Source organism: Theropithecus gelada, chromosome 12 (assembly GCF_003255815.1).
Source record: "Theropithecus gelada isolate Dixy chromosome 12, Tgel_1.0, whole genome shotgun sequence".
Lineage (NCBI taxonomy): Eukaryota > Metazoa > Chordata > Mammalia > Primates > Cercopithecidae > Theropithecus > Theropithecus gelada.
In genome coordinates, this window is record NC_037680.1 from 106138964 (window position 1) to 106165954 (window position 26991).

General features: G+C 39.8%; 1 protein-coding gene across 1 annotated transcript in view; it reads right to left on the minus strand.

Annotated features, from left to right (window-relative positions):
• The window catches only part of DNER (delta/notch like EGF repeat containing), a 367125-nt gene that overhangs the window by 137298 nt on the left and 202836 nt on the right, over positions 1–26991 (minus strand). The window contains exon 6 of the mRNA XM_025405375.1: positions 21053–21206. Coding sequence (XP_025261160.1) covers positions 21053–21206 — 154 coding nt within the window. The remainder of the gene's footprint in view (positions 1–21052; positions 21207–26991) is intronic.

The window sequence follows — 26991 nt, forward strand, 5'->3', positions numbered from 1 at the left end:
TCTGCAATCCTATTTCCATTTTTCTTCATCCTTTTACCCTGTTTTATTTTTTCTTCACAGCACCTGTCACTCCTTGACGTCTGACAGCCTTCCTTCACTCCACCTCTACTTTCTCCTTCCCCTGTAGTTCAAACTGATAGTGTCTTTGATGGTAAAATCCCATCTCAATTCCTGGCTTCTACTGAGATGGCTGATTAAATCCATGAATCACATCCATGGTATCTTATCAAATGGTTCCTCAGCCCCAACCTTAAGTATTCTCTTCAGAACAACTTTCCCATTTTTCCCATTTTTGCCATGATTACACACACAGACACACACACACACACACACACTACATATATGCAAACATATACACGCATACACTGTATATGCACACCAAATGCATGTGCATATTGTTTAGTCATCTTCCTCACTGAAATATGACTTCCACGAGCACAGGGACTTTGCTTGGTTCTCAGTTGTATTCTCAGCACCCAGAAAAATCCCTGGCACATAGTGCACATTCGGTAAATAATTGTTGAATGAATAAGGCTTACTACAACTCCTTATTTTAAAGATGAGGAAACCAGAAGGAGTTAAGAAAGGTGAGGAGGATCACACAAGGTCACACAACCAGTAGGTAGAAGTGGCTAACTTAAAGCCCTGACGTACCATGTCACTAGTTTTGTTTTGTCTTTCTGAGCCCCAAGGGGTGCAATGTCTGGTCCTGAGAAGGGATGAATGACATAGTGAGCAATATATTCATAGACCATAAGGAATGTCCATACCTTCCACTCTATTCATAATTAACGGAAAATTCACAGACATTAACATGTTGCAGTGAAACACACTCTTTGACTCCTGAGATGGGCCCCGAGTAAAGGGGCCCACATTCTGGTTTCCCCCATGAGCTTTGTGACCTTGGTCAAGTCCCACAGCCTTACGGAGTCAATATTGCTTCCGTGCTTCACACAGAGGTGAGTTCTGAGGTTTCTGCCAGTCTAAAACTCACAACTCATTTTATACTTATTTATTGATTTTTGAGATGGGGGTCTCAGTCTGTCACCCGGGTTGGAGTGCAGTAGCACAAACATAGTTCACTGCAGCCTCAAACACCTGGGTTCAAGCTAACCTCCTGCCGCAGCCTCTGAAATATATGACTGCAGGCACATACCACTATGCCCAGCCAAGCTTTTTTTATTTTTCATAGAGACAGGACTTCGCTATGTTGCCCAGACTGGTCTCAAACTCATGGCCACAAGTTATCCTCCTGCCTCAGCTTCCCAAAGCGCTGGGATTAGAGACGTGATTAGAACCACACCCAGCCTAACCTACTTTTTAAAACCTGCTTTCACAATCTGGTAATTCACTTACTTCTTGAGGTAAAAAAGGCTGGGTTTGGGGACTCAGAAAATTCTACTCGGGATTTGTTTCCAGCAGGTGACCCATTTCAAACTGACAATGCAAAGGCACTAACACTTAGTCAGTGTGCAAAAGAGTAAATGTGGGAAGGGAACACATGAAACAATATTCCCGTTGCCTCGGAAATCACAAGTTTTCAAAAATAGACTGAAATCACCAATTAGTAGGAACAATGTAGTACTTTGAGGTTGAAAATGCTTTACATAATGCTAATAATATTTTGGCAGTGGTGGTTCTGAACGTGTATCACAGCTATTCTTTTCAGAAAAGGAAATAGCTCCTTTGAGGAAGAATTATATTCTTGAAATTAGAAGGCTTTTTTATAAAATATTAATAAACCCTGATTGAAGACGTTAAATTGCAACTTACTCAGCCATTGTGTGTTTACTATGTTCAAGGCACAGGGCTTGGCCCTGAGTTTTCCATTGAAAATTCAAGAGTAATAGAATTGTTGCTGCCCTCAAGCCAGCTACAGATTACACATGTGCTACAGGGAGAAGCTGAGGGACAGAGAGAAGAGGAAGGAGAAATAAGAGAATTGAGCCCCTACCATACATCTGTATGGCTCATATAGAATTATATCTCATTCTATTCATCCATTCATTCATTCAGCAAGTCCTTATTGCGCACCTGCTATGTGTCAGGCTCCAGGCTAGGTGTTGGGGGTATGATGGGTTGACAACTGACCAGGTACTTGCATTCCTTCAATACTCATAACCAGCCGTGATGAGGGTTGTTCTCATCTCTTTGCAGAGATGAAGAAGCAGGCCCAGAGAGGTTGTGCAATCCTCCCAATGAGCCCAGCTAGAAAAGGGTAAGAGTGGCAGCAGGATTTAAACTGCTGGCTCAGAAGCTGTGGCCAAGTGAAACAGATAAGGGTCTAGATTCCAGGGCAGACAGTACCAGGTTTGTACCTGACTCTGGCACTTAGGGTTCGTGTAACTTCAGGCAATAAGTTACAGGAACCTCTCCAGGAACCTTGTTCTGAATCGAATAGTATGATATTAGGACTCCATGGGAAACAAATGAAGAATAAAGCCCAATTTTAATGGGGCACAATTCAGCCCACAGCATTCTACCTCTGACCCTCCAAAATGTATGTTCTTCTCACACACAAAATACATTCATTCCTTCCCAACGGCCCCAAATGTCTTAACTCATTCTAGCGTAACACCTGAAATCCAAAGTCCTAAGACTCATCCATGTACCATCTAAATCAGATATGAATGAAACTCAAAGTGTGATTTATCCTGAGGCAAAATTCCTCTCCACACTGAACCCGTGAAACCAGACAAGTTACATGTTTCCAAATACAATGGTGGGACAGGTGTAGGATTGATATTCCTATTCCAAAAGGAAGAATTGGGAAGGAAAGAACAGGTGACAAGCCCCAAGCAAGTCTAAAACTCTAGCAAGGCAAAATCCATCAGAATGTAACTGCTCAAGAGCAATCCTCTTTGGTTTGATGCTGTGCCTTCCAGGCCCCTGCTGTGGCAGTGTCACCCCACAGTTTTGCAGGGCAGCCCTGCCCCAGAGACACTGGGCGGAGTCATTCAGGCCCCTTGAAATCTGGGAGGCTATCCTACCCTTAGAAACCAAGAAGAAAGCCTTGTCCCCAGACCTGGAGTAGAGGTGGGATTATACTGTCTCTGTGGTGGGAGTTACAGCCCTGCTGATCTCTGACTCTCCTTTGGGGCCATCTTTCCCTTTCCTTGAAGAACAGCTCATGTTCACAGCTGAATAGCTCTATATTCCAGTCCTAGAGATTCCAAGAAGTCTGACAGCCTTCCTTCATTCCACCTCTACTTTCTCTGTCCCCTTTAGTTCAAACTGACAGTGTCGTTGATGGTAAAATCCCATCTCAATTCCTGACTTCTGCTGAGATTGCTGATTAAACCCATGAATCATATCCATGATCTCTTTATCAAATGGTTCCTCAGCCATAACCTTAAGTATTTTCTTCAGAACAACTTTCCCATTTTTTGCAATATAGACAGACAGAATTTTCCAAATCTTCAAGTTCTGATCCGTTTTGGCTTAACAATTTCCTTTTCAATTCATCTTTCTCCTTTTATATTTTACTTGAGTATTCAAGAGGATCCAGCCTTTCTACACTTTGCTTGGAAATCTATTCAGCTATATATATAATTTCATCACTAACAAATTCTATCTTTCACAAAATACTAGAATGTAGCTCAGCCAAGGTTTTTGTCACTTTATAATAGAACCAATAGGAGAGATATATAAAGAGATTTATTATAAGCCATTGGTTCATATGATCATGGAGGCTGAGAATTCCCCATATCTATAGTCAGCAAGCTGGAGACTAAGGAAAGCCAATGATGCAATTCCAGTCTGAGTCTAAAGACCTAAGAACCAGGAGAGATGGTGTAAGTTGCTGTCTGAAAGCTAGCAGGCTTGAGACCCAAGAAGGGTCAACGTTTCCACTGAAGTTGGAAGGCAAGAGAAGACCAATGTCCCAGCTCAAGGCAGTCAGGCAGGAGGAATTCCCTCTTACTCAGCCTGTTTGTTCTACTCAGGTCCTCAACCTAGGCCCACCCACATTAGGAAGGGTAATATTACTTACTTAGTCTACCAATTCAAATGTTAATCTTATCTAGAGACATCCTCATAGACACACCCAGAATAATGTTTGACCAAACGTCTGGGCACCCTCTGGCCCAGTCAAGTTCACACATAAAATAAACCATCACAGAGACCTTTCTTTGATTCTGGTCCTCATATTAATTTTTCCACTAAATTTATTTTTAGAGCAATCTGTATTTGCTGCTCACTCATTCTCACATCATGTCTACCTCCTGTTCAGCTCATCACTGCCAACCAGTTTCACCTGGTAGACTGAGGTAGGTGGTCAGTCTAATAACTTATTGGCCACATGTAAACTATGAGGATGTGACAGCTCTAGTCACAGTATTGCCCTACAGAGTGTTTGGTACCTCTTAGTTACTCTTCTTGCTCCTGTCTTTATAGTCTTTTAAAGGGACCTCAAAGTTTCTGAGGTAACTTACGTCAGGTCAATGTAATGGAAACCCACCAGTGGCTTGAAAAACTTTGTTACTAAGTTTAATAATCTCCTCTTTGATTTTCTTGCAGTAAGTGATGCTGATGACAATCCCTTTCTTTTTGAAAGTATTGTGAGAAAGTTTCAAGAAAAATATCAATTACACTTCATTAAAATTTTCCTTTCAAAACAGAAACTTTACTGATCAAAATCTATAATCCATTTCATATTGTGAAAATATGTATATGACTTCATTAAAATTTGTAAGTTAAAAGATCACCTCCTGCTTCCAAGCAATTATATTAAGAATCAAAATGAGAACTAAAAGAGCAACTATAAACAAAAAGAGAGTAGTAAGTCCTTACTTATCAATAATTACTTTGAATGTACATGGATTAATTTTCCAGGCAGAAGACATAGAGTGGATGCATGAATTTTTTAAGTCCTAATTATATGCTGCCTACAAGAGACTCACTTCACTTTTAAGGATACACATAGATTCAAAGTAAGGGTATGTAAAAAGACATACCATGCAAGTGGAAACCAAAAGAGAGCAGGGATAGCTATACTTAAATAAAATAAAATAGAATTTAAGTCAAAAACTGTAAAAAGAGGCAAAGATGGTCATTATATAATGACAAAGGGGTCAATTCAATAAAAGGATATAACAATTATAATTATATATGTACCCAACTTCAGAGCCTCTACATATATAAGGCAAATATTAATATATCTGAAGGAAGAGTTAAACTGCAACACAATAGCAGAGGACTTCAATACCCCATTTTCAAAAATAGACAGACTATCCAGACAGAAAATCAATAAGAAAACACCAGAGCAGGACTGTACTTCAGGCCAAATGGACCTAACAGCTATATACAGAGCATTCCACCCAACAGCAGCAGCATATACATTCTTCTCAAGCCACATGGAGCATTCTCCAGAAAAGATCATATGTTAGCTCACAAGACAAGTCTACCAAATTTAAGAAGACTGAAATTGCATCAATAATATTTTCATATTACAATGATATGAAAGTAGAAACTAATAACAGGAGGAATTTTAGAAAATTTACAAATACATGAAAATTAAGCAACATGCTCTTGAACAACCAGTAAGTCAAAGAATAAGTCAAAAGAAAAATGTAAAAATATCTTGAAACAAACAAAAATGGAAACACAACATACCAAAACTAATAGGATGCAGTTAAAGCAGTTCTAAGAGGAAAGGATGTAACAATACATAACTACATCAAAAAAGAAGAAAGATCTCAAATAAACAACCCAATGTTACATCTAAAGAAGCTAGACAAAGAACAAACTAAGCCCAAAGTTAATATAAGGAAGGAAATAATGAAGATCTGATCAGAAATAAATAAAATAGAAACTAGAAAAACAATAGGAAAAAAAAATCAACAAAACTAATGGGTTTTTTTTTTTTAAGATAAACAAAGTCAGCAAAACTTTAGCTAGACTAACAAAGTAAAAGAGAAGACTTAACTAAATAAAAACAGAAATGAAAGAGGGGACATTACAACTGATACCACAGAGATACAAAGGATTTGTTATATTATAACACAAAGAATTACTCTAACACTATAACCAATAATATACCAAAAAATTGGATAACCAAGAACAAATACATAAATTTCTAGAAACATACAATCTATCAAGACTGAATCATGAAGAAATATAAAATGTGAACAGACCAAGAATGAGTAAAAGAGTGAGCCAGTAATAAAAAAGTCTCCCATCAAAGAAAAATTCAAGAACTGATGGCTTCACTGCCAACTTGTATTAATTATTTAAAGAACTAATACCAATTTTTCTCAAACTCTTCCAAAACACGGAAGAGAAGGCCAGCATTACCCTGATACCAAAGCCAGATAAGGACATTATGACAAAAGAAAATTACAGGTCAATATCCCTGATGAACACAGAAGAAAAAATTCTCAAACACTAGCAAACTGAATTTAATAGAATCGTTCACACAATCAAGTGGGATTTATCCATGGGATGCAAGGAAGTATCAATATATGCAAATCAATAAATAAGATATATTACTTTAAAATAATGAAGGGCAAAAACCACATCATCATCTCAATAGATGCAGAAAAAGCATTTGACCAAACTTAGCATTCTTTCATGATAAAAACTCTTAACAAACTAGGTATAGAAGGAATGTACCTCAACACAATAAAGGCCATATATGACAAGCCCAAATCTAACATCATACTCAGTAGTAAACAGTTGAAAGATTTTCCTCTAAGATCAGAAATGAGTGGCCCACTCTCACCACTTCTATTGAACATATAACTTAATATACTAGCCAGAGCAATTAGGCAAGAAAAAGAAATAAAAGGCATCCAAATCAGAAAGGAAGAAGTTAGACTGTTTGCTGATGACATGACCTTATATATAGAAATTATTTAAAACCCCACAAAAGGACTGCTACAATTAATAAATGAGTTCAGTAAATGTGCAGGATATGAAATCAACATACAAAATGTGGTAGCATTTCTGTACACTAACAACGACCTACCTAAAAAATAAATGAAGTAAACAGTTTTCTTTATAGTAACTACAAAATAAAATACTTAGAAATACATTAAACCAAGTAGGGGAAATATCTGTAAATTTAAAACTATAAAATTCTGATAAAAAAATTGAAGAAGACAAAAATACATGGAAAGATATCCTGTGTTCATGGACGGGAAGAGTTAATATTGTTAAAATGTCCATTTTATCTAAAGCAATCTACAGATTCAATGAAATTCCTACAAAAATTCCAGTGACATTTTCCACAGAAATTTTTTTAAAAATTCTAAAATTTGTATGGAACCACGAAAGACTCCAAATAGCTAACATCAATCTTGAGTGGAAAGAGCAAAGCAGGAGGGATTATACTACCTAATTTCAAAACATACTACAAAACTATAGCAATCAAAACAGCATGGTGCTGGCATGAAAACAGATGCATACTAATGGCACACAACAGAGAGCTTACAAATAAATCTATGCTTTTACAGTCACTTGATTTTCAACAATGATGCCAAGAACATAAAATGGGGAATGGGGCCGGGTGCAGCGGTTCACACCTGTAATCCCAGCACTTTGGGAGGCCAAGGCAGGCAGATTACCTGAGGTCAGGAGTTTGAGACCAGCCTGGCCAATATGGTGAAACCCTGTCTCTATTAAACACACAAAAATTAACTGGGCGTGGTGGTGGGTGCCTATAGTCCCAGCTACTCAGGAGTCTGAGGCAGAAGAATCACTTGAACCCAGGAGGCGGAGGTTGCAGTGAGCTGAGATCATGCCACTGCACTCCAGCCTGGGCAACACAGAAAGACTTTGTCTCAAAAAAAAAAAAAAAAAAAGAGAAAGAAATTTAAAAATGGGGAACAGTCAGTCTTTAAAATAAATGGTGGTGAGAAAACTGGGCATCCACATGCAGAAGAATGAAATTGGACTCTGATCTCACATCATATGCAAAACATCAATTTAAAAATCCTTAAATATCAGATCTGAAACTGTTAAACAGGAAAAAAATAGAAGAGCTCTGTGACATTGGTCTGTGCAATGATTTTTTTGCAGATAACCCCAAAAGCACAGGCAACAAAAGCAAAAATAGACAAACGGGATTACATCAAACTAAAAAGCTTCTGCATGGCAAAAGAAGCAATCAATGGAGTGAAAATACAACCTACAGAATAAGAGAAAATACTTGCAAACCATACATCTGATAAAGAATTACTATTCTAAATATATAAGGTATTCAAACAACTCAATAGCAATAAAACAAATGAGCCAATTTTAAAAACGCGCAAAAAACCTGAACAGACTTACTTTTTTTCTCTCTCTGTCTCCCAGGCTGGAGTGCAGTGGCACAATCTCGGCTCACTGCAAACTCTGCCTCCCAGGTTCAAGCGATTCTCCTGCCTCAGCCTCCTAAGTAGCTGGGACTACAGGTGTGTGCCACCATGCCCAACTAATTTTTTGTATTTTTAGTAGAGACCAGGTTTCACCGTGTTAGCCAGGATGGTCTTGATCTCCTGACCTCATGATCTGCCCTTCTCGGCCTCTCAAAGTGCTAGGATTACAGGCGTGAGCCACCATGCCCAGCCCTGAATAGACTTTCTAAAGAAAGACATACAAATGGCCAACAAGTATATGAAACAAGGCTCAACATCACTGATCATCAGGGAAGTGTAAATTAAAACCACGATGAGATATCAAGTCACACCTGTCAGAATGGCTATTATCAAAAAGACAAAAGATAACATGTGTTGGTGAGGATATGGAGAAAAAGGGACTCTGGAACACTGTTGGGAATGCAAATTAGTGTAACTATTATGAAAAACAGTATTTAGGTTCCTCAAAAAACTAAAATAGAACTACTGTATGATGTGGCAATCTCACTACTGGATATATAGCCAAAGGAATTGAAATCACTATTTCGAGGTGATATTTGCACTATCATGTTCATTGTAGCAATATTTACAAATAGTCAAGACATGGATTCAGTCTAAGTGTCCATCAACAGGTGAGTGAATAAAGAAAATGTGGTGTATATATACACAATAAAATACTACTTGGCCTTTTTTAATTTCCATAGGTTTTCGGGGAACAGATTGTGTATGGTTACATGAGTAAGTTATTTAGTGGTGATATGTAAGATTTTGATGCACCTATCACCCGAACAGTATACACCGTACCCACTTTGCAGTCTTTTATCCCTCACACCCCTCACACCCTTTCCGCCGAGTCCCCAAAGTCCATTGTATCATTCATATGCCTTTGTGTCCTCATAGCTTAGCTCCCACTTATAAGTGAAAACATACGATGTTTGGTTTTCAAAAGAAGAAAATTCTGTCATCTGTAACAACATGAATCAACCTGGAGGACACTGTGCTAAGGGAAATAAGCCAGACACAGAAGGACCGATGCTGTGTGATACCACCTATATGATGAATCTAAAATAGGCAAACTCATAGAAGTAGAGAGAATGGTGATTACCAGAAGGGTGGGAGGAGGCGAGGACAAGATTGGAGAGATTTAAAAGAGTACCTAGGTTGGTCAAAGGATACAAAATCTCAGGAGGAATGCTTCCAGAGATCTATTGTATAGTCACAATGTATTATGTCCCTAAAAATTGCTAAGAAAGTGTATTTTAAGTGTTCTCACCACAAAGAAATGATAAGCATGTGAGGTTTAAAAAAAAAAGGAAAAGAAAGAAAACTAAAGAAAAATGTTTATTACTAAACCAACTCAAAACCCAATCTGCCATATTTATGCATTTCTAGATTGCCCATAACTAAAAAAAAAAAAAATTTCTTGTACTGACACTTGACATAGAAATTAAAGCAAAAACATCAAAAATATTAACAAATTTGGAGGTGCAGATTCTTTGCTGAAAATATTTTCCGTTACCAAGAAACGTTCTCCTCTCAAGAGAAATAAGCATTGTGTCAAGACAACAATGCTCCTGTGAAGACTTTGCTGAGAGTTTTTGTCCTCTGGTGACAACAACACAGCTTGAATTAATTCATTCATCAAACAAAATAATTTTGCATGATCAAACTCGTAATAATCAGAGCACAGTGGGATACATTTTCAAAAGGAAGATACACTCCCCTCTGTATGAAGGTTTTTGTGTATGTATCTGGTGCTTCAGAGGTTAATTAATCGATATTAATTAATTATAAATAGTTAATCCACAAAGAAAATGCAGTTTTCCTATGGAAAAATAATTGGTCCAAGGATGTCCAGCAGCTCGCAGTTGACCAACAAGGAGCGGCCTGGCTTACAGACAGTAGTTGCAAATGAATGGACAATATCCTGTTTGGAAAGCTGCTGCTTTGATCAAAGAAGGTAAAAGCTGATCTGCTCAGTAGGCTGAATTACATGCTGTTTTTCTAAGAGTAATGGAAGAACTAACAGTGGTGGAAGCCCCTGTGTTTGGGTTTTTACTGACTTCCTGGGCAGTGACCAATGGTCTGGCCATACACTCAGGCAAGAGGGCAGTGGAAACCTGTCCTATCAAAAAGAAACCCACATGGAGCATGGCCCTATGAAGATTTGAGGGGTGCATTAAAGTAGAACTCGTCAGTGTCCATCAGAAGAACTCCCTTCCAGGTTCAGAAGGTGACTGGAATCAACAAACAGATATCTATGGATGCTCCCGTGAGGTGCTCACCTGAGTCCATGAAAGGGGTGGATACGGGATATAGGGGCACTGCAGCAGCGCAGAGATGGGATCAATCTAGACACGTTCCTCTTGCACCCTCCTTGGGCACATAATGCCAAAACTGTACTGTTTGTCAATAAGAGAGACAGAGACTGCTGATGGCTATGGGGCAGATTCTCTGTGGGGAAAGAAAGCCCTGAACATAACTGGTGAGTGGGACTGATGCTGGCAGACTGGGGAGCTACAAATAGGTCTTAAAGGGAATAGATGCTGACTCTGGACTGGGCTTTGTTTACCCCGCGGAAGATGAACACACTCAGAGTGCCATAACAAAACAAAAAACAAGAAACAGAAGATATTACATGGATTTAGATGGTGATCATTTTTTCAGACCAGCGAACACACTGTACAGCCCACAATGTCCAACAATGGGCAGAGATATCCTCCTCAGAGTGATAGTTTGATAGAGAAAGAGGACCGGTAATTGAAACAATGGTTTCTGAAACAGGCAAAAGGCAGGCAGGGCTGGCTTACCTGGCTTCGCAGCTGTGTGCTTACACTGAATATGAATGGGATTAACGGGGCGTCCCCATTAGATTTTTTTTCCTCTGGCTGATCTTGGGGAGAGGGGATGGAAAGAATGCTGGTATGATTAAGCAATTCTTGCCAAGGTAGAGAGTACACTGGTATAACAACTATAATTTTTTCTTTCTTTCCCAAGTTACCCCCCAAATAATTATTTTTCCTCCTCTACCTGATACAATGGTCCTTGTACTAGGGCTGCAACTGCAAGTACTGGAAGCAGAGATGATTTCTAAACAGAAAACTGTAACTATGTTTTTAAACCTTATGTCAGAATTCCTAAGGACCTAATGGGGATTGGTTATGCTTTGACCCCAACTGGCAAAACTGGGGCGAAGAGTGTACAGCTATATTGCCTGGGTGGTAAAAATGGCTCACTGGTTCAGAGCCTATGTAACCTTACCCTACATGAATGGGAATAGACTGAGGGGAGGCCCTTGCTAGATTAGCATTGTTAGCAGCAGTCTGGACCAGCACGGTGACCAAACCGAATGTCCCTTCCAGAGGTGGAAAAGTTGAGTAAAAATAAACAACAAATAGAAAAAAAGGAGAAATAGTAGCCAAGGGTAAAGGAATAAATAAATGGGAGGTACTATCATCTCGAAAGAGTCTCAGAGCAAGAGACGACATTGTTTCAGCTCAATTATAACAGATGCCTTAAAGGGTACAATACATGTGTGCCAAGACCACTCCTGCTTTTGGAACCCAATGAGATAAAAAGGAAACCTGCAAACCCAGTGGCCACAGCTTGGGAGACATTCATGCAGTATGATGGACTGGAGTGATAACTAATGACTGAATAGGATTCCAGTAATGTGGAGGTATCTTTTGAGTTATATATTTTTTTTTGTTGTTTGTTTGTTTGATTGTTTGTTTTGAGACAGCATCTCACTCTGTTACCTGGGTTGAAGTATAGTAGCACTATCTCAGCTCACTGCAACCTCTACTTCCTAGGCTCAAGCGATCCTCCCATCTCAGTCTCCCGAGCAGCTGGTACTACAGACGCACACCACCATGCCCGGCTAACTTTTGAGTTGTTTATAGAGATGGGGTTTTGCCATGTTGCCCAGGCTGGTCTCAAACTCCTGGGTTCAAGTGATCTGCCCACCTTGGCCTCCCAAAGTGCTGAGATTACAGACATGAACTACCGTGCCCAGCTGAGTTGTGTATTCTTTTGATGTAACTGATCTGTGTTTGAAAACCAGGAGACGGCTTGTGGTGATGTGTGTGTGCGCATGTGTGTTGCACGCACACACGAGTGTACACACACCCAGTCACATACATATATCGACGCCCTATGCATCTCTTCATCTATATCCTTTGTAATATCCTTTATTTATTTATTTATTTATTTTTTAATTTTATTTATTTATTTTTTGAGATGGTGTCTCACTCTGTTGCCCAGGCTGGAGTGCAGTGGCGTGATCTTGGCTCACTGCAACCTCTGCCTCCTGGGTTCAAGCGATTCTCCTGCCTCAGCCTCCCAAGTAACTAGGATTACAGACACCAGCCACCATGCCTGGCTAATTTTTGTATTTTTAGTAGAGAGAGGGTTTTACCATGTTGACCAGGCTAGTCTCAAGCTCCTGACTTCAGGTGATCTGCTTGCCTCGGCCTCCCAAAGTGCTAGGATTACAGGCGTGAGCCACCACGCCCGGCCCTGTAATATCCTTTAGAATAAAGTGAGGAACAACAAAAAAAAGATGTTCAGAACTAAACTCATTAGTAAACTCCCCTTTAAGCATCAGCCCCGCTTTTTTAGACAAAATTGCCTAATATTTATTTTATTATAATAAGATCTTTTGACATGAAAATGCTGGAGGGATTACATCATCTTAAATCATGCATTTGTGACAGGAAAGTACTCAGCACACCACATAGTTGCAAACATGGAAAAACAGTATAGTAAGAGGATCAATAATCCTGCAGAAGGACCTGGGTTCAAATCCCAGCCCCAACAGCTACTGGTTCTTGCACCTGGCATGGCATGGACAAGACGTGTTCCCCATGTTCTTTCCTCTTCCTAGTCAGTGACTTTAGGGAATAAGGGCCTGAATTCTGGCAAATGGCATGTGGTGGAAGGGATAGCAGATTCTACTAGGCACTGCCCCAAGAACATTACATAGGACTCTCCAGCTGTTCCTTTGCCTTCAGCAGCAACTGTGAAGACCACTTCTTGAGGATGGTATCTTCCCAACATGAAGGCACCCGGAACCCTGAGTCACTGCCTAGAGGCTGAGTGCCCTCATCAGACTATGACACAAGCAAAAATTAACCTTGGCTTGGAAGCCACTGAGGCTTGAGGATTATGCGTTGCTGCAGAGTGTGTGTGTGTGTGTGTGTGTGTGTGTGTGTGTGTGTGTGTGTGTGTTGGCCACAATAAGAAAGCAGCACTAGAAGCTAAGCTAAAAGACAGAGAGAAACCTATGGGAATGGGGGTTCCTGCAGGGAACTGGAACTGGCAAAGAAGAAACCTTCTTAAGGAAACTCAAGAACAAGTCATCAGATAGATGAGCAAAGAGGGAGTTGTGATGCCAAGATAACATATCCCAAATCTCTTCTACCCCGATCAAGATTTGTGCTAAAGCATAAAAAAGAGCAGAGCCAGGGGTGGGGGGGGGTTCCCCTGGACCCATCTCTGTGAAAATGCAATGAAGAAAAGTAGTTGGGAGTCAGAGAGACCCTGATGGAGGCAGGGGTGACCTTTGGGCGAAGTGGAAGGTGAGACAGATGACAGGAGAGCTACAGATTCAAGGAGAGCAGAAATGCATTATTTTAAATTGCTGCTATGGTTCTCTGGCTGCCTTAAAATTATATTAAACAAGAAAGATCTTTCACAGGGAGGACTTTTCTCACACATGGAAAACTAACTCTAAGCAAATTACACATGTTTCAAGAACCTCAGAAAATAAAATAATATGATGTAAATGCCAATGTAAAAAAATATTATTTTTGAAACTTGTTTAAACTGTGACCAATGCACAAAGGCTCCTATATCTAGTTTCATATTATTTCATGAAAATGGGAGTTTTCAATCTGCAATATTCAGAAAATGGTAGAACTATTGTCAGAAAGCAGCTTACTTAAACCAGAATTTGCTGTTCTTTACAAGTGTGGGGCTATAAAACAGTTTTGTTGTTTTAACAGAAGACATAAAAGATGACTGTTCTGTGAGTCCAGATCAATTTGCCATCTCTTGGGTTCCAGCACAATTCTGATGAATTTACCAGCAACGACCAAACTGTTTCGGAGTTGTATTAGTCAGGTCTCATGCTGCTATGAAGAAATACCCAAAACTGGGTAATTTATAAAGGAAAGAGGTTTAATTGACTCACAGTTCCACAGGGCTGGGGAGGCCTCAAGAAACCTACAATTATGGTGGAAAAGTAAGCAAACATGTCCTTCTTTCCATGGTGGCAGGAAAGAGAAGACTGAGAACTGAGCAAAACCATTATCAAACCATCAAATCTTGTAATGACTTACTATCACAAGAACAACATGGGGGAAACTGCCCCATGAGTTCATTATCTCCACCTCGTCCCACCCTTGACACATGGGGATTATGACAATTCAAGGTGAGATTTGGCTGGGGACACAGAGCCAAACCATACCAGGAGTCTAAGTACAATTACCAAGTTCATATACTTGTAGTAAAACAATGCTATGGTCTTGATATCAACTGAAAGTCAAAGTATTATAATCATGTATTGCTTAATGATGGGGATGTGTTCTAAGGAATGTGTCGTTAGGTGATTTCATCATTATGCTAATATAATGGAATATACTTACACAAACCTAGATGATACAGCCTACTACACACCTAGGCTATACAGGATAGCCTATTGCTCCTGGGCTACAAATCTGTACATGTTTTTTTTGTTTTTTTTTTGTTTGTTTTTTTTTTTTTTTTGAGACTGAGTCTGGCTCTGTCACCCAGGCTGGAGTGCAGTGGCCGGATCTCAGCTCACTGCAAGCTCCGCCTCCCGGGTTTACGCCATTCTCCTGCCTCAGCCTCCGGAGTAACTGGGACCACAGGCGCCCGCCACCTCGCCCGGCTAGTTTTTTGTATTTTTTAGTAGAGACGGGGTTTCACCGTGTTAGCCAGGATGGTCTCGATCTCCTGACCTTGTGATCCGCCCGTCTCACCCTCCCAAAGTGCTGGGATTACAGGCTTGAGCCACCGCGCCCGGCGCTGTACATGTTATTATACTGAATACTGTAGGCAATTGCATCACAATGATAGGTATTTGTGTGTCTAAACATATCTAAACATACAAAAGTTACCATTAAAACACAGCATTGTAATCTTATGGCACATCATTGTTTATGCATGTCTAAACATATCTAAACATAGAAAAGTTACCATCAAAATAAAGCATTGTAATCTTATGGCACACCATTGTTTATGTGGTTCATCATTGACTGTCATCATGGTGGCAGTACATGACTACGCTTCTAGTATTGTTACTGTTGTTATTAGAAGGCCCAAGGAGATTCCTATATGCCTACATGTGCTATAATGTGATATTAGCATTGGAGACATTAAATCACCTTAGATGGTAACAGTAAAATTCTTTTTCCTATTAACAAGCAAAAATAATTAATTACATTTCTGGAAATTTCAAATCAATGGTTCAACCATGACAGTGCAGAAATGCTGAGAAGATAATAGGCACAATTTAAAATACACAGCTATTTAGTTATTCCAAATTCTATCTGTAGCTTTGAAGAAATAGGGACACATTATAAAGTATCATATACTATGTATTTATAGAAATGGTGTATTTCTGAAGATTAAAAATAAAATTATAAAATAGGAAATTGGATCCCTATTTCATACTATATAAATATATAGTACATCAAATTCATATTGATTAAAGACTTTGGTATAAAACAAAAATTGTAGATGTTTAGTGGAAAACACAGGTTAATATCCTTTAAATCTTCCTGAAGGGAAACATTTTCTTAAATTGGACATAAATGTATTAGCTAGAAAAGTAAAGTTTGAAAACTATAATGTCTATTCCCCAAAAGAGCCCTTGAAGTCAAAAGACAAGTTACAAGCTGAAGAACATATTTATAATTTGTATAACAAATTATTAGTATCAAAAATAAAGAATTCTAACAAATCAAGAAGAGTGCGCATACACACGCAGATAATGGCAAATAAACATATGAAGAGGAGGTCAGCATTATTAGTGTTCAGCAGACTACAGAGGCCATAATGAGTTACCTTTTTATACCTATCCAGTTGGCAAGCATTAAAAATTCTGACACTACCAAATGTTGAAGAAGACGTGAGTCTACAAACTCTCTTATATACTGCACATGTAAGTAGATATTAGTGCAACACTTGGAAAAAACAGTTAGATATGACATCCTATAATTGGTCAATTACATATTTTATGTTCCACAGTTTTACTTCCAGGTATATACCTTAAAAACCTCAAGCACATACACAACAGAAGACATACAAGAATGCATATCTGTCCCTGTTCATAGAATCGAATTTTATATGGCAGTCAACTCCAACGCTATGGGTGTCTTAGTAATAATAGTATTAAGTGAAAAAGTAAGTACCAGAGAATTGCATGCATGATACCATAACATGAATCATGCATGATACCATTTTTATAAATTTTAAAAGAATTAAAAATAAATGTTTCTATAAAAACATGTAAATATTAAAATGATTAAAAAGGAAAACAGGCCGGGTGCAGTGGCTCACCCCTGTAATCCCAGCACTTTGGGAGGTCGAGGTGGGCAGATCAAGAGGTCAGGAGATCGAGACCATCCTGGCTACCACAGTGAAACCCTGTCTCTACTAAAAATACAAAAAAATTAGCTGGGTGTGGTGGCGGGCACCTGTAGTCCCAGCTACTCAGGAGGCTGAGGCAGGAGAATGGCATGAACCCAGGAGGTAGAGCTTGCAGTGAGCCAAGATCATTCCACTGCACTCCAGCCTGGGCAACAGAGCAAGACTCCATCTCCAAAAACAAAAACAAAAAAGAAAAGAAAACAAAGAACTGATCAACTCAAGATTCAGGGTGGTTGTTATCTCTGGAGGGAAAGGAGAGGTGAAGGGATGAATAAAGGAGGAGGCTATCAGGTTAGTTTTCAGAAACAACTTCTGTTTTTGGTGGTGGTTTCACTGGTGCTTAGTAAATATGTAAAAACAGGCTATGCATGAACAAGATCGGAGAGTGCCACAAACCAAGTATTAGCATCAATTCAATTCTGTGCACATAAAATCCTTTTTAAAAAAATGAAACCTCTTTGAGAACAAACCCAGATAAAATATCAAACCTCCACTTGCCAGCTCTGATTGAGACTATTTGTAAAAGGATCTTCATTTGTTTAACATTACTTCCAAAAGAGAAATTGCAACCATCTAAAAGATTCATCAATAGAGGAATAGCTTCAAATATCTGTATATATTTATACTCTTTCATTAATTCATCTCATTAACACATTGACTGAGTGTCCACAATTTGTCAAACACTGTGGAAGACAATCATGAACAAAACTGATCCAGGCCCTGCCCTCACGTGGCTTAACCATCCTTTAAAAAAGGGAAGACAGGCCAGGTGCAGTGGCTCAGTCCTGTAATTCCAGGACTTTGGGAGGCCAAGGTGGGTGGATCACCTGAGGTCAGGAGTTTGAGACCAGCCTGGCCATCATGGTGAAACCCTGTCTCTACTAAAAATACAAAAATCACCCAGGTGTGGTAGCGGGCTCCTGTAATTCCCGCTACTTAGGAGGGCTGAAGCAGGAGAATCACTTGAACCCGGAAGACAGAAGTTGCAGTGAGCCAAGATCATGCCACTGCATTCTAATCCGGACAACAAAAGGAAGACTCTGTCTCAAAATAAAATAAAATATAAAATAAAAAAGGGAAGACAGGTAGTAATCAAAGAGTCACACACACAAATGTACACTGAAAACAGACAGTACTGTGAAGGAAGGAACAAGGAGCTATAGAAGAGAAAAATGGAGAGAGACTTATCTTGAAGCCTTCAGCCAAGACTTCCTGAGAAAAGGGGCATTTAATAGAGGCCTGAAACAACAGAGATCTGGGAGTAGTTAACCAAGCAAAAAGCAGACAGGGAGGAAGTATTGTCCAAGCACAAGGATGAGAGGGTGGATCCTGTGGCAGATGAGAGGTCAAGTTATTACAGAGGTAAAAGGTCAAGGTGGCTGAAACCAGGGCAAGGGAGACATGGGGGTGAGATAGGGCTGGAAAAGCAGGCAAAAGAGATATCCTGGAGCACAATGAGGCCGAGGATTTCAATCTCTGTTCAAAGAGCAATGTGAAAAAGAAGTTTACACAGAAAAGCAACTACATCAGAATCTCACTGGGAAGGGATCCCCTGCTGCCATGTGGGGAATGGAGGGTCTGGGTATGGATGAGACAAAGGCCGATACTCACTTTGACATGAGAACCCTGGCTCTAGTATGCAGCAGGGTCAAGAATTGTTGGAGGAACAGCAGGAGGCCATCTCAGCGGCACAGGCAAGGGGCAAAGGCCACTGGCCTGAAAGTGTTGGCAGTGGGCCTGCAGAGGGTGAGGATTTGAGAATTCTCTAGGTGGTAAAATGGAGAGCATTGGAGGTGGAAAACATACAAAGAGGGCGGGAGAGGGAGGCACCTAGGATGACTTCAGATGTCTGGTTTCTAGAAATGGATGGAACACTGGAAGACGAGCTGTGTCGGGCTGGGAGCACGATGAGGTCAGCTTGGAGATGACCGAGCTTAGGGTGTCCTGGGACACCTAAATGGAGATGCCATGTAGGTTGTCAAGTAAGTAGGTCTGGAGGGGAGTCTGACCTGGAGATAAAAATTTGGGGACACCACGTAACTGTTAAAACGAATGAGGTGACTCCATACGAACTGACTTGGTACGATGTCTGTGATCTACTGCCAAATACACACTGAAAAAAGGCAAGTTACAGAACAACAGGGATCATATCACTTTTTAAAAACATGTAGAAGAATACTTAATCATCTGGCCTGCAAGAGAAATACACACACTCTGACCTACACACAGACACACACACACACACACACACTCACACAATGAAAGCATATACTAAAATATTAACCTATCCCTAGGATTTGATAAAGCTTAGGTGGGAATAGATAAGTGAATGAATTTCACTTTTACAAATTTCGACTATGTTTGCACTCTTGTTTCTTACAATGAGTACTTAATAACCCCAATGCCCACTTCGTTCCATCCCTTTTTTCACCCTCCAACTCCTACCTTATCCTGAATCCCCACCCAGTGTCAGAAGCTGGCAAGAGAATAGGATGGAAAGAGGAAAGATGATGTCAGTTTTTGCACATTATTTTATAACAAACCAAGAACAACTTGGTGTTTGCTTTGAAGATGCATCAAAATAGCCGTGTCAAAACATTCCCTGGTAAAATGTCATTCCTGCTCCTGAAGGGTTTGTAATCAAGTTGGCTGAGCAGTAAGTCAATTAAGATGATTGTCAGAGCATGACGTCTACAGGCACACTGTCCACTGCACTCTCCCTAGAGGCCCTCAATGTGTTCTGAGGATTTCGAAGTCTCATGTAACATCCAAGAACACACCACATTAATCAAGAAATGTGAAAAACTTCCCATTGTGGAGAATAAGGTAGCAGGAACTTGAACTAACGAATGTGCATGAACAAAAGGAAATTAATATAAACAGGAAGAATTGGTGACTTTTGTGGTTTATCCTGGGTTTTCTTCAGTTACTGAACATAATCACCCTGCACAGTGCCAGCCCACACTCAGTATATACTTGTGGAATTGCTTTTTAAAATAGCCAAGCCTCTACTGGACGAGGAATATTATTTTTCCAGAACAAAAATGGGGTAATGCTGAAACGGAAGCACTCTAATGGCAGAAAGCCAAGGGACACATTGTGTAGCTCCATGTGAACTTTCTTCTTCCATTCCCTGATTACATAAAGCAGAGACTGATAGAACCAAATGAGATCTTGAAGCTGCCTTGTTCAACAGCCGCGCAAAGCATTGTTTAACCATCCTTAACTAAGAAGTGTACGCTGAAAATGTGGAACCAGCTCAAATGCCCATCAGTCAATGAGTGGATAAAGAAACAAGTACACACAATGGAATACTACTTAGCCATGAAAAGGGACGAATTAGGCTGGGCAAAGTGTCTCATGCCCGTAATTCCAGCATTTTGGGAGGTGGAGGCAGGTGAATCGCCTGAGGTCAGAAGTTCAAGACCAGCCTAGCCAACATGATGAAACCCCATCTCTACTAAAAACACAAAAATTAGCTGGGTGTGGTGGCGCATGCCTGTAATCCCAGCTACTTGAGAGGCTGAGGCAGGAGAATCGCTGGAGCCCAGGAGGCAGAGGTTGCAGTGAGCCGAGATCACACCATTGCATTCCAGGCTAGGAAACAGAGTGAGACTCTGTCTCAAAAAATAATAATAATAATTAATCAATTAATGGCATTCACAGCAACCTGGATGGGACTGGATAATATTACTCTAAGAGAAGTAACTCAGGAATGGAAAACTAAACATTATATGTTCTCACTCATAAATGGGAGCTAAGCTATGAGGATGCAAAGGTATATGAATGATACAATGAACTTTGGGGACTCAGGGGGAAGGGTGAGAAGGGGATGAGGAATGAAAGACCACAAATCGGGTTCAGTGTACACTGCTTGGGTGATGAGTGCACCGAAACCTCACAAACCACCACTAAAGCACTTCCTCAGGTAACCAAATATCACCTGTTCCCCAAAAACCTATGGAAATAAAAAAAGAGAGAGAGAAGTGCATGTTGTACAGATATACACCTAATAACTGAACCATGAGTATATATCGTACCGGGAAGGCAAACACAGGTGAAATTGTTCCCATCTTGCTTTTCATTTGCATCAATACAGCTCGCGTTGTTCTGGCAAGGTTTCCTCTGGCAAGCATCGTATTCTTCACAGAAAGTACCCACGTACTGCTCCTCACAGGTACAGGAAAAAGTTGCCTAAAACACAAAAAAACACAGTGTCTGTTACCTGGCGCCTCTCAACAGTGTGCTTTGGCTGTGAGACTCAAAGTTCAAAAGAACCACTTCCTTTTCATAATCAGCAATCTAATCAAATCACGTATGTCATAATCTAGTTGAAATCCTAGCTTTAAGAAAAATAGTCTTACAGTCTAATCTCAAACACATGTTTCTATTATTTGTTCATATTTATCCCCGTCATTTTCAATCTTCCTAAAATAGAAATGAAATGAACTTGTTTTACACTAAAATTGAAGTTTTGCTGACCAGACGTGGAAATGGCAATTTTGCTAGAGCAGATAGATTGTCCTACAGCCATTAAATTAGATGTCACTCCAACCAACTAAAATCCTTCAACAGAGATAGCACTTGTAACAAAAATGTCATCAAATGTCCAACCCAGAGCATCCTTTCAGAGCACTGAGAAAACGCACCAAATCACTCCTTCAACCGGCCTCAATGTACAGCCATGCGGATTATCTGAGTACAAGGGAAAATAAAAGGAGTATAATTGAAGTAACCATTTTGTATAGCTTACGATATTAACATTATCTTAGTAAAAGACCATAACTCAGACACAGAGAATGGAATTTGACTCGAAGCTTCATTTCTGAGATAGTTGTAAAATACAAAAAAAAAACTGGGTTTCTTTCCCCTTCTTAATGCCAGCCTGGGGGTAGTGGCATGTCTGAAATAAACCACAAATCTGTCCCCAAAGCCTACGCAAAGTAATATAGATCATTACAGAAGATTTTTATGAGGAAGAGAGGAGGAGAGGCAAAGGACAATGACATTAGCAGATCTTACTACTTAAGAAAATCTAAACAAAACAGACAAAAGTCCCTTCCCCAGCTCATCTCCAAGCCCGGCACATGGGGCAGGTGTTCAGTCTCTACCATTCCCCAGCCATTGGCCCCTCACCCTCCCTGCCTCTCCCTGGCCTCAGCCTCCTGCTGCCGATCTTAGGAAAAGACTCTCTCCTCTTCTCTTCTCCAAGCACTGTCAACTCAGGATCTCCACACAGTACCCCTATAAGCACAACCCACTGCCTGCCTTCCCCTCGAAGAGAAAAGGATTATTCATTCTTCTCTTTAATATGTTTTTGTCTCTCAATCAAGTTTCATAGCTCCTGCACATTTCTTGATAAATTTACTCCTGAATATTTATGTTTTTGTAGCTATTGATAATGAGATATCTTCTTCATCCTATTCTTGTTAATACCCATGATACTTGCTAGTAATTATTACTCAGGAATAGAATACTAGGGTTTTGTTTCCAGTTATCACACTGAGCTTTCAGTACAGGTCAGAGTTTTTAGTTGATTTCCAGGTTTTCTATATGACACAAGACCAAATAATAACAATAAGTTCAGAGCAATTGCAAATAGTAATAATGTCATTCTTTCTTCTCCAGTTCTCAAGGTTACGTTGGCAGCTCTTCCAGAATAATTTTGACCTTAAGGGGATGTTGGTAGAATTTACCACTAACTAGATTGTTGGAATGACTGTGAAATTTTATCAAATGCCATTTTAGCTCCTATAGAAATGATCTATTGTTTTCATCTGTGACCTATTATGACATGAATTCAATATCTAGATTTCCTAGTACTGATTCAACCTTATGCTCCTGGAAGGAACACCCACTGAAGTCATTATGCAAAATGGTTTTAATATGGCTGGCTTCTATTAGTAGTTACACTTCTACTGCCTTCCATTTCACTCTCCCTTCACCCTCTTTCCCCAACAGACTTCTTTTCTAAGAAAAAGCTGTCCCTTGCACATGAGATCATGTTTTACACTGCATAGGAGGATGTCCCTCACAACAAGTGACTGACAAAGAAGTGTGCAGACCCCTCAGAAACCAGCCAAGACACCAGACAATAGGATATGACATTTAGCTCAACCAAACTGCCAAATGTTATATAGGTGCCTTTCTTCTGTTAACAGAATATGGTTTTTTGGTAAGGGAATATGACAGGTTATTGTAATCCACATAATCAAGTCTCCTTTAGTTTAATAATACATTCTTCAATGATATCTTAGAAGCTAAAGCAATTAGAATTTTTTTTAAAAAAAAATAGCCTTTCTTCTTAAGCTGGAGCTATATTTTCTGCCTTCTATTTCTATCATCTCTCACCTCTTTGTGGTAAATGGAAATTCCCTCTTCATTCTAGCAATAAAATGAGGATCTATCTGTGTTTTCATCGTGTTTTGAGTTTTTCCCTTTTGTATTTGTAGCTGGAAGCTAAGACAAGCTGTCAGAAAGGTTGTTTTTTTTTTTTTAACAGGAAACTCCTTTTTTTAGAACTATCTTCTAAGGACAATCTTGTCCTTGCTCAGATGCATGAGAGAGTACATATTTGACATGTGCGTGAGTCCTGTTTGGAGCTCTCTGTGCGTCGGAAGATTTGTGGCCAACTTTGAAATGTCAATGCAGTGCACGCCCAGTGCATACAGTCCCAAAGCAGGCCTCCAAATCATGACAAATTACTATATGTCATTGGTCTTGGCAGCTGTCCTCTAAAATTTACTTGGTTTGTATCCAGACATTCCATACTGCAGATAAATTTGCTTGATTATTTGAGGGATACATTTAGCATGTAATTCATCTAGTGCGTTCCACGGAAACTATGCTGCTTATGGAAAGAAATTATTAAAAGCCCCAAATCAAATATCCTCAAGGTAGCTTTTTTTTTTTTTTTTTTTTTTTGAAACAGAGTCTCACTCTGTCACCCAGGTTGGAGTACAGTGGCATGATCTCAGCTCACTGCAACCTCTACCTCCTTGGTGCAAGCGATTCTCACGCTTCAGCCTCCCAAGTAGCTGGGATTACAAGCTCCTGCCACCATGGCCAGTTAATTTTTTATATTTTTAGTAGAGACAGGGTTTCACCATGTTGGCCAGGCTGGTCTCGAACTCCTGACCTCAGGGTTATCCTCTCGCCTCGGCCTCCCAAAGTGCTGAGATTACAGGCGTGAGCCACCGCACCCAGCCTCTTCAAGTTAGCTTTGATTGAATTTAGAGATAAAACAGAAGTTATCCATTTTGTTTTGCTTTATTGCAAGCAGGAGCCTTGAAAGAAACCTGAAGAAACTGTTGAAACAATTGCTTTTGAGAAAGTAAAACACAAAATTGATTCTTAAATTTTGATTGATAGATGAGGAAAGAGGTTAACAAATGTTTAACATATTCATGACCATAAAATTTCAGTTAAATATTTGTATATTCTCGATCATAACATCCATAAAGTTAGATTTCTCTCTATTTTCTAAGAACAAAGAGCTTTCCTATAATATTAAAAAGTTTGTTTTGATAGTTTTAAGACTGTTGACTTGTAAGAGATCATGAATGTTTATTATAGGAAACTAGGTTAGCACATCTTTTGTGAAGAACCGTGTTTGACCACTGAAGTTTAACTCATTGCCTGTGATATCACTAATCACTAATCTAAGTCCAGTTAACTCCATCAGCATAAGGGACAAAATAAACTTACTTAAAATTAGCAGCTTAGCTAAATTACAGAAAGATACTTCCTTATAAAAGTATTATATAAGTACATGGAAATGTACTTTTCAAGTAAAATGAACAGTGACCCTCAGAGATTAATTTAAAAACCCAATAAAGAATCTCAATTTTCCTCAACAGCTTGAAGTCAAATATGCCATTTGTACATTTATGAAACGTTCCCAGTCGGTCAGTTGTGGGAAGATGCAGTGCCTGCTACTTGGGAAGCTGAGTGAAGACAACTGCATGACCCCAGGAATTCAAGGTTGTAGTGAGCTATGATCATGCCACTGCACTCCAGCCTGGGTAACAGAATGGGACATTGTCTCTAAAAAAAAAAAAAAACAAAAGAAAGAAAGCAAGAAAAGCCTGGGCACAGTGGCTCACCCCTCTAATCCCAGCATTTTGGGAGGTCGAGGTGGGCGGATCACAAGGTCAAGAGATGGAGACCATCCTGGCCAACATGGTGAAACCCCATCTCTACTAAAAATACAAAAAAATTAGCTGGGCGTGGTGGCACATGGCTATAGTCCCATCCACTCAGGAGGCCGAGGCAGAAGAATCGCTCGAACCTGAGAGGCAGAGGTTGCAGTGAGCCGAGATCGCACCACTGCACTCCAACCTGGCGACAGAATGAGACTGCGTCTCAATAAAAAAAGAAAAAAAATTAATAAGGAAACTTCTCAGTGAAAAAAAACCAATCACACATGCATTCACTTATTTATCCTTTCAACAAATGTGTATTAAGCACATACTATGTGCCAGGCACTGTCCTAAGAGCTGAGGGTCACAGAAGTGAACAAGACCCTCTCCTGGGGTTTATATTCTAGCAGGGTTGACTGACAATGAACAAAATGAATGAGAAAATGGTATAGTAAATTATAGAAAATGGTACAGTAAATGGCATGGGGAAAACGGAGACAGGGAACAGAAGTGGAAGGGCTGTTATGAAGGATACAATTTAAAACAGGATGTACAGAGAAAGTGACAACAGGGCCAGGACTTGCTGGAGGTGCAGAGTGACCACAGAGGCATCCGAGGAAAGATATTCCAGGTAAGGGGAACAGCCAGTGCAAAGACTTCAAAGTGGACCATGTCTCACATGCTCAAGAAAGATCCAGAAACTAGTGTGGCTAGAGTATAGCAAATAACAGAGAGAATAGTGTAACATGAGAGGTCACTGGGTGCGCAGTAAAATCAGGTGGGATGGTGGTTTTCAACTAGGGACCATATTACTTCCCAGAAGACATTTGGCAATGTCTTGACATACTTTTTGGTTGTCACAGCTGGGGGCTTGCTACTGGCCTCTGGCGAATAGAGTTCAGGGGTGCTGCTAAACACCTTACAATGAACAGGGCAGGTCCCACAGCAAAAAACTATCCAGTCCCAAATGTCAGTGGTGCTGAGCTTGAGAAAGCCTGATGTAGGCTTTATAGGCTACTGTAAGAACTCTGGCTCAGTATAAAATTTTGGAAAAGATAGTTCTTGTGCCAAAACAGACCTGAAAATGCATTGCACATAGTAATGCTGCTTTACGTTAAGTTACCTTGTTTGATTACAATAGTTTGTTTTCTTCAGATAACACCCAGACCCTGAAGGTAAGTAATCCCACAGCCATCTCAAAGCAGAAGCTCCATAGTTATTTATTCGGGGAAATTATGTCTGAGTCTTCCATTTTCACATGATGATGTCAGTCCTACCACCTTAGGTGATCTTCCAAGCATGAGAGGTATCTTTACTCAGCATTATACAATAACTGGCTCTTACCAGATAATTTAACCTAAACTGGATATTGTCCAACATGTATTCATTAATTCCATTCATTCAAAACACACGTTTTTTGAACTCTGCCATATGTCCAGCAATATTGTGCATACTAGAGATGCAGTGAAGGTCGAAAGGACACAGTCCCCATTCTAGTGGAAGAAAAGGACATGTTCCATGTCAGATAACATCCTAGAGGGACAATAAATATATATAGTTTCCTGTCACATTGTGTAAGTGCTATAAAGAAGTGTAAATTGATAGGAGCAGACAGAGAGTGACAATGAGGTGTAAATAGGCCTTTACCACAATCAAAGTCTAGTTGGGAAGACCAATGTCTTTGAAGAATTGTACCCAGGTAGAATTCAACCCTTCCTCCACATAGTCAAGCTTTCTACACCTAAATCGAGTCCAACCATCAGAAAACTGAATCTTGGACCATATTCTCTTGTTCCTTTGGCAGAACTGCTTTCACTGAGTTGTCATTTCACCTTACA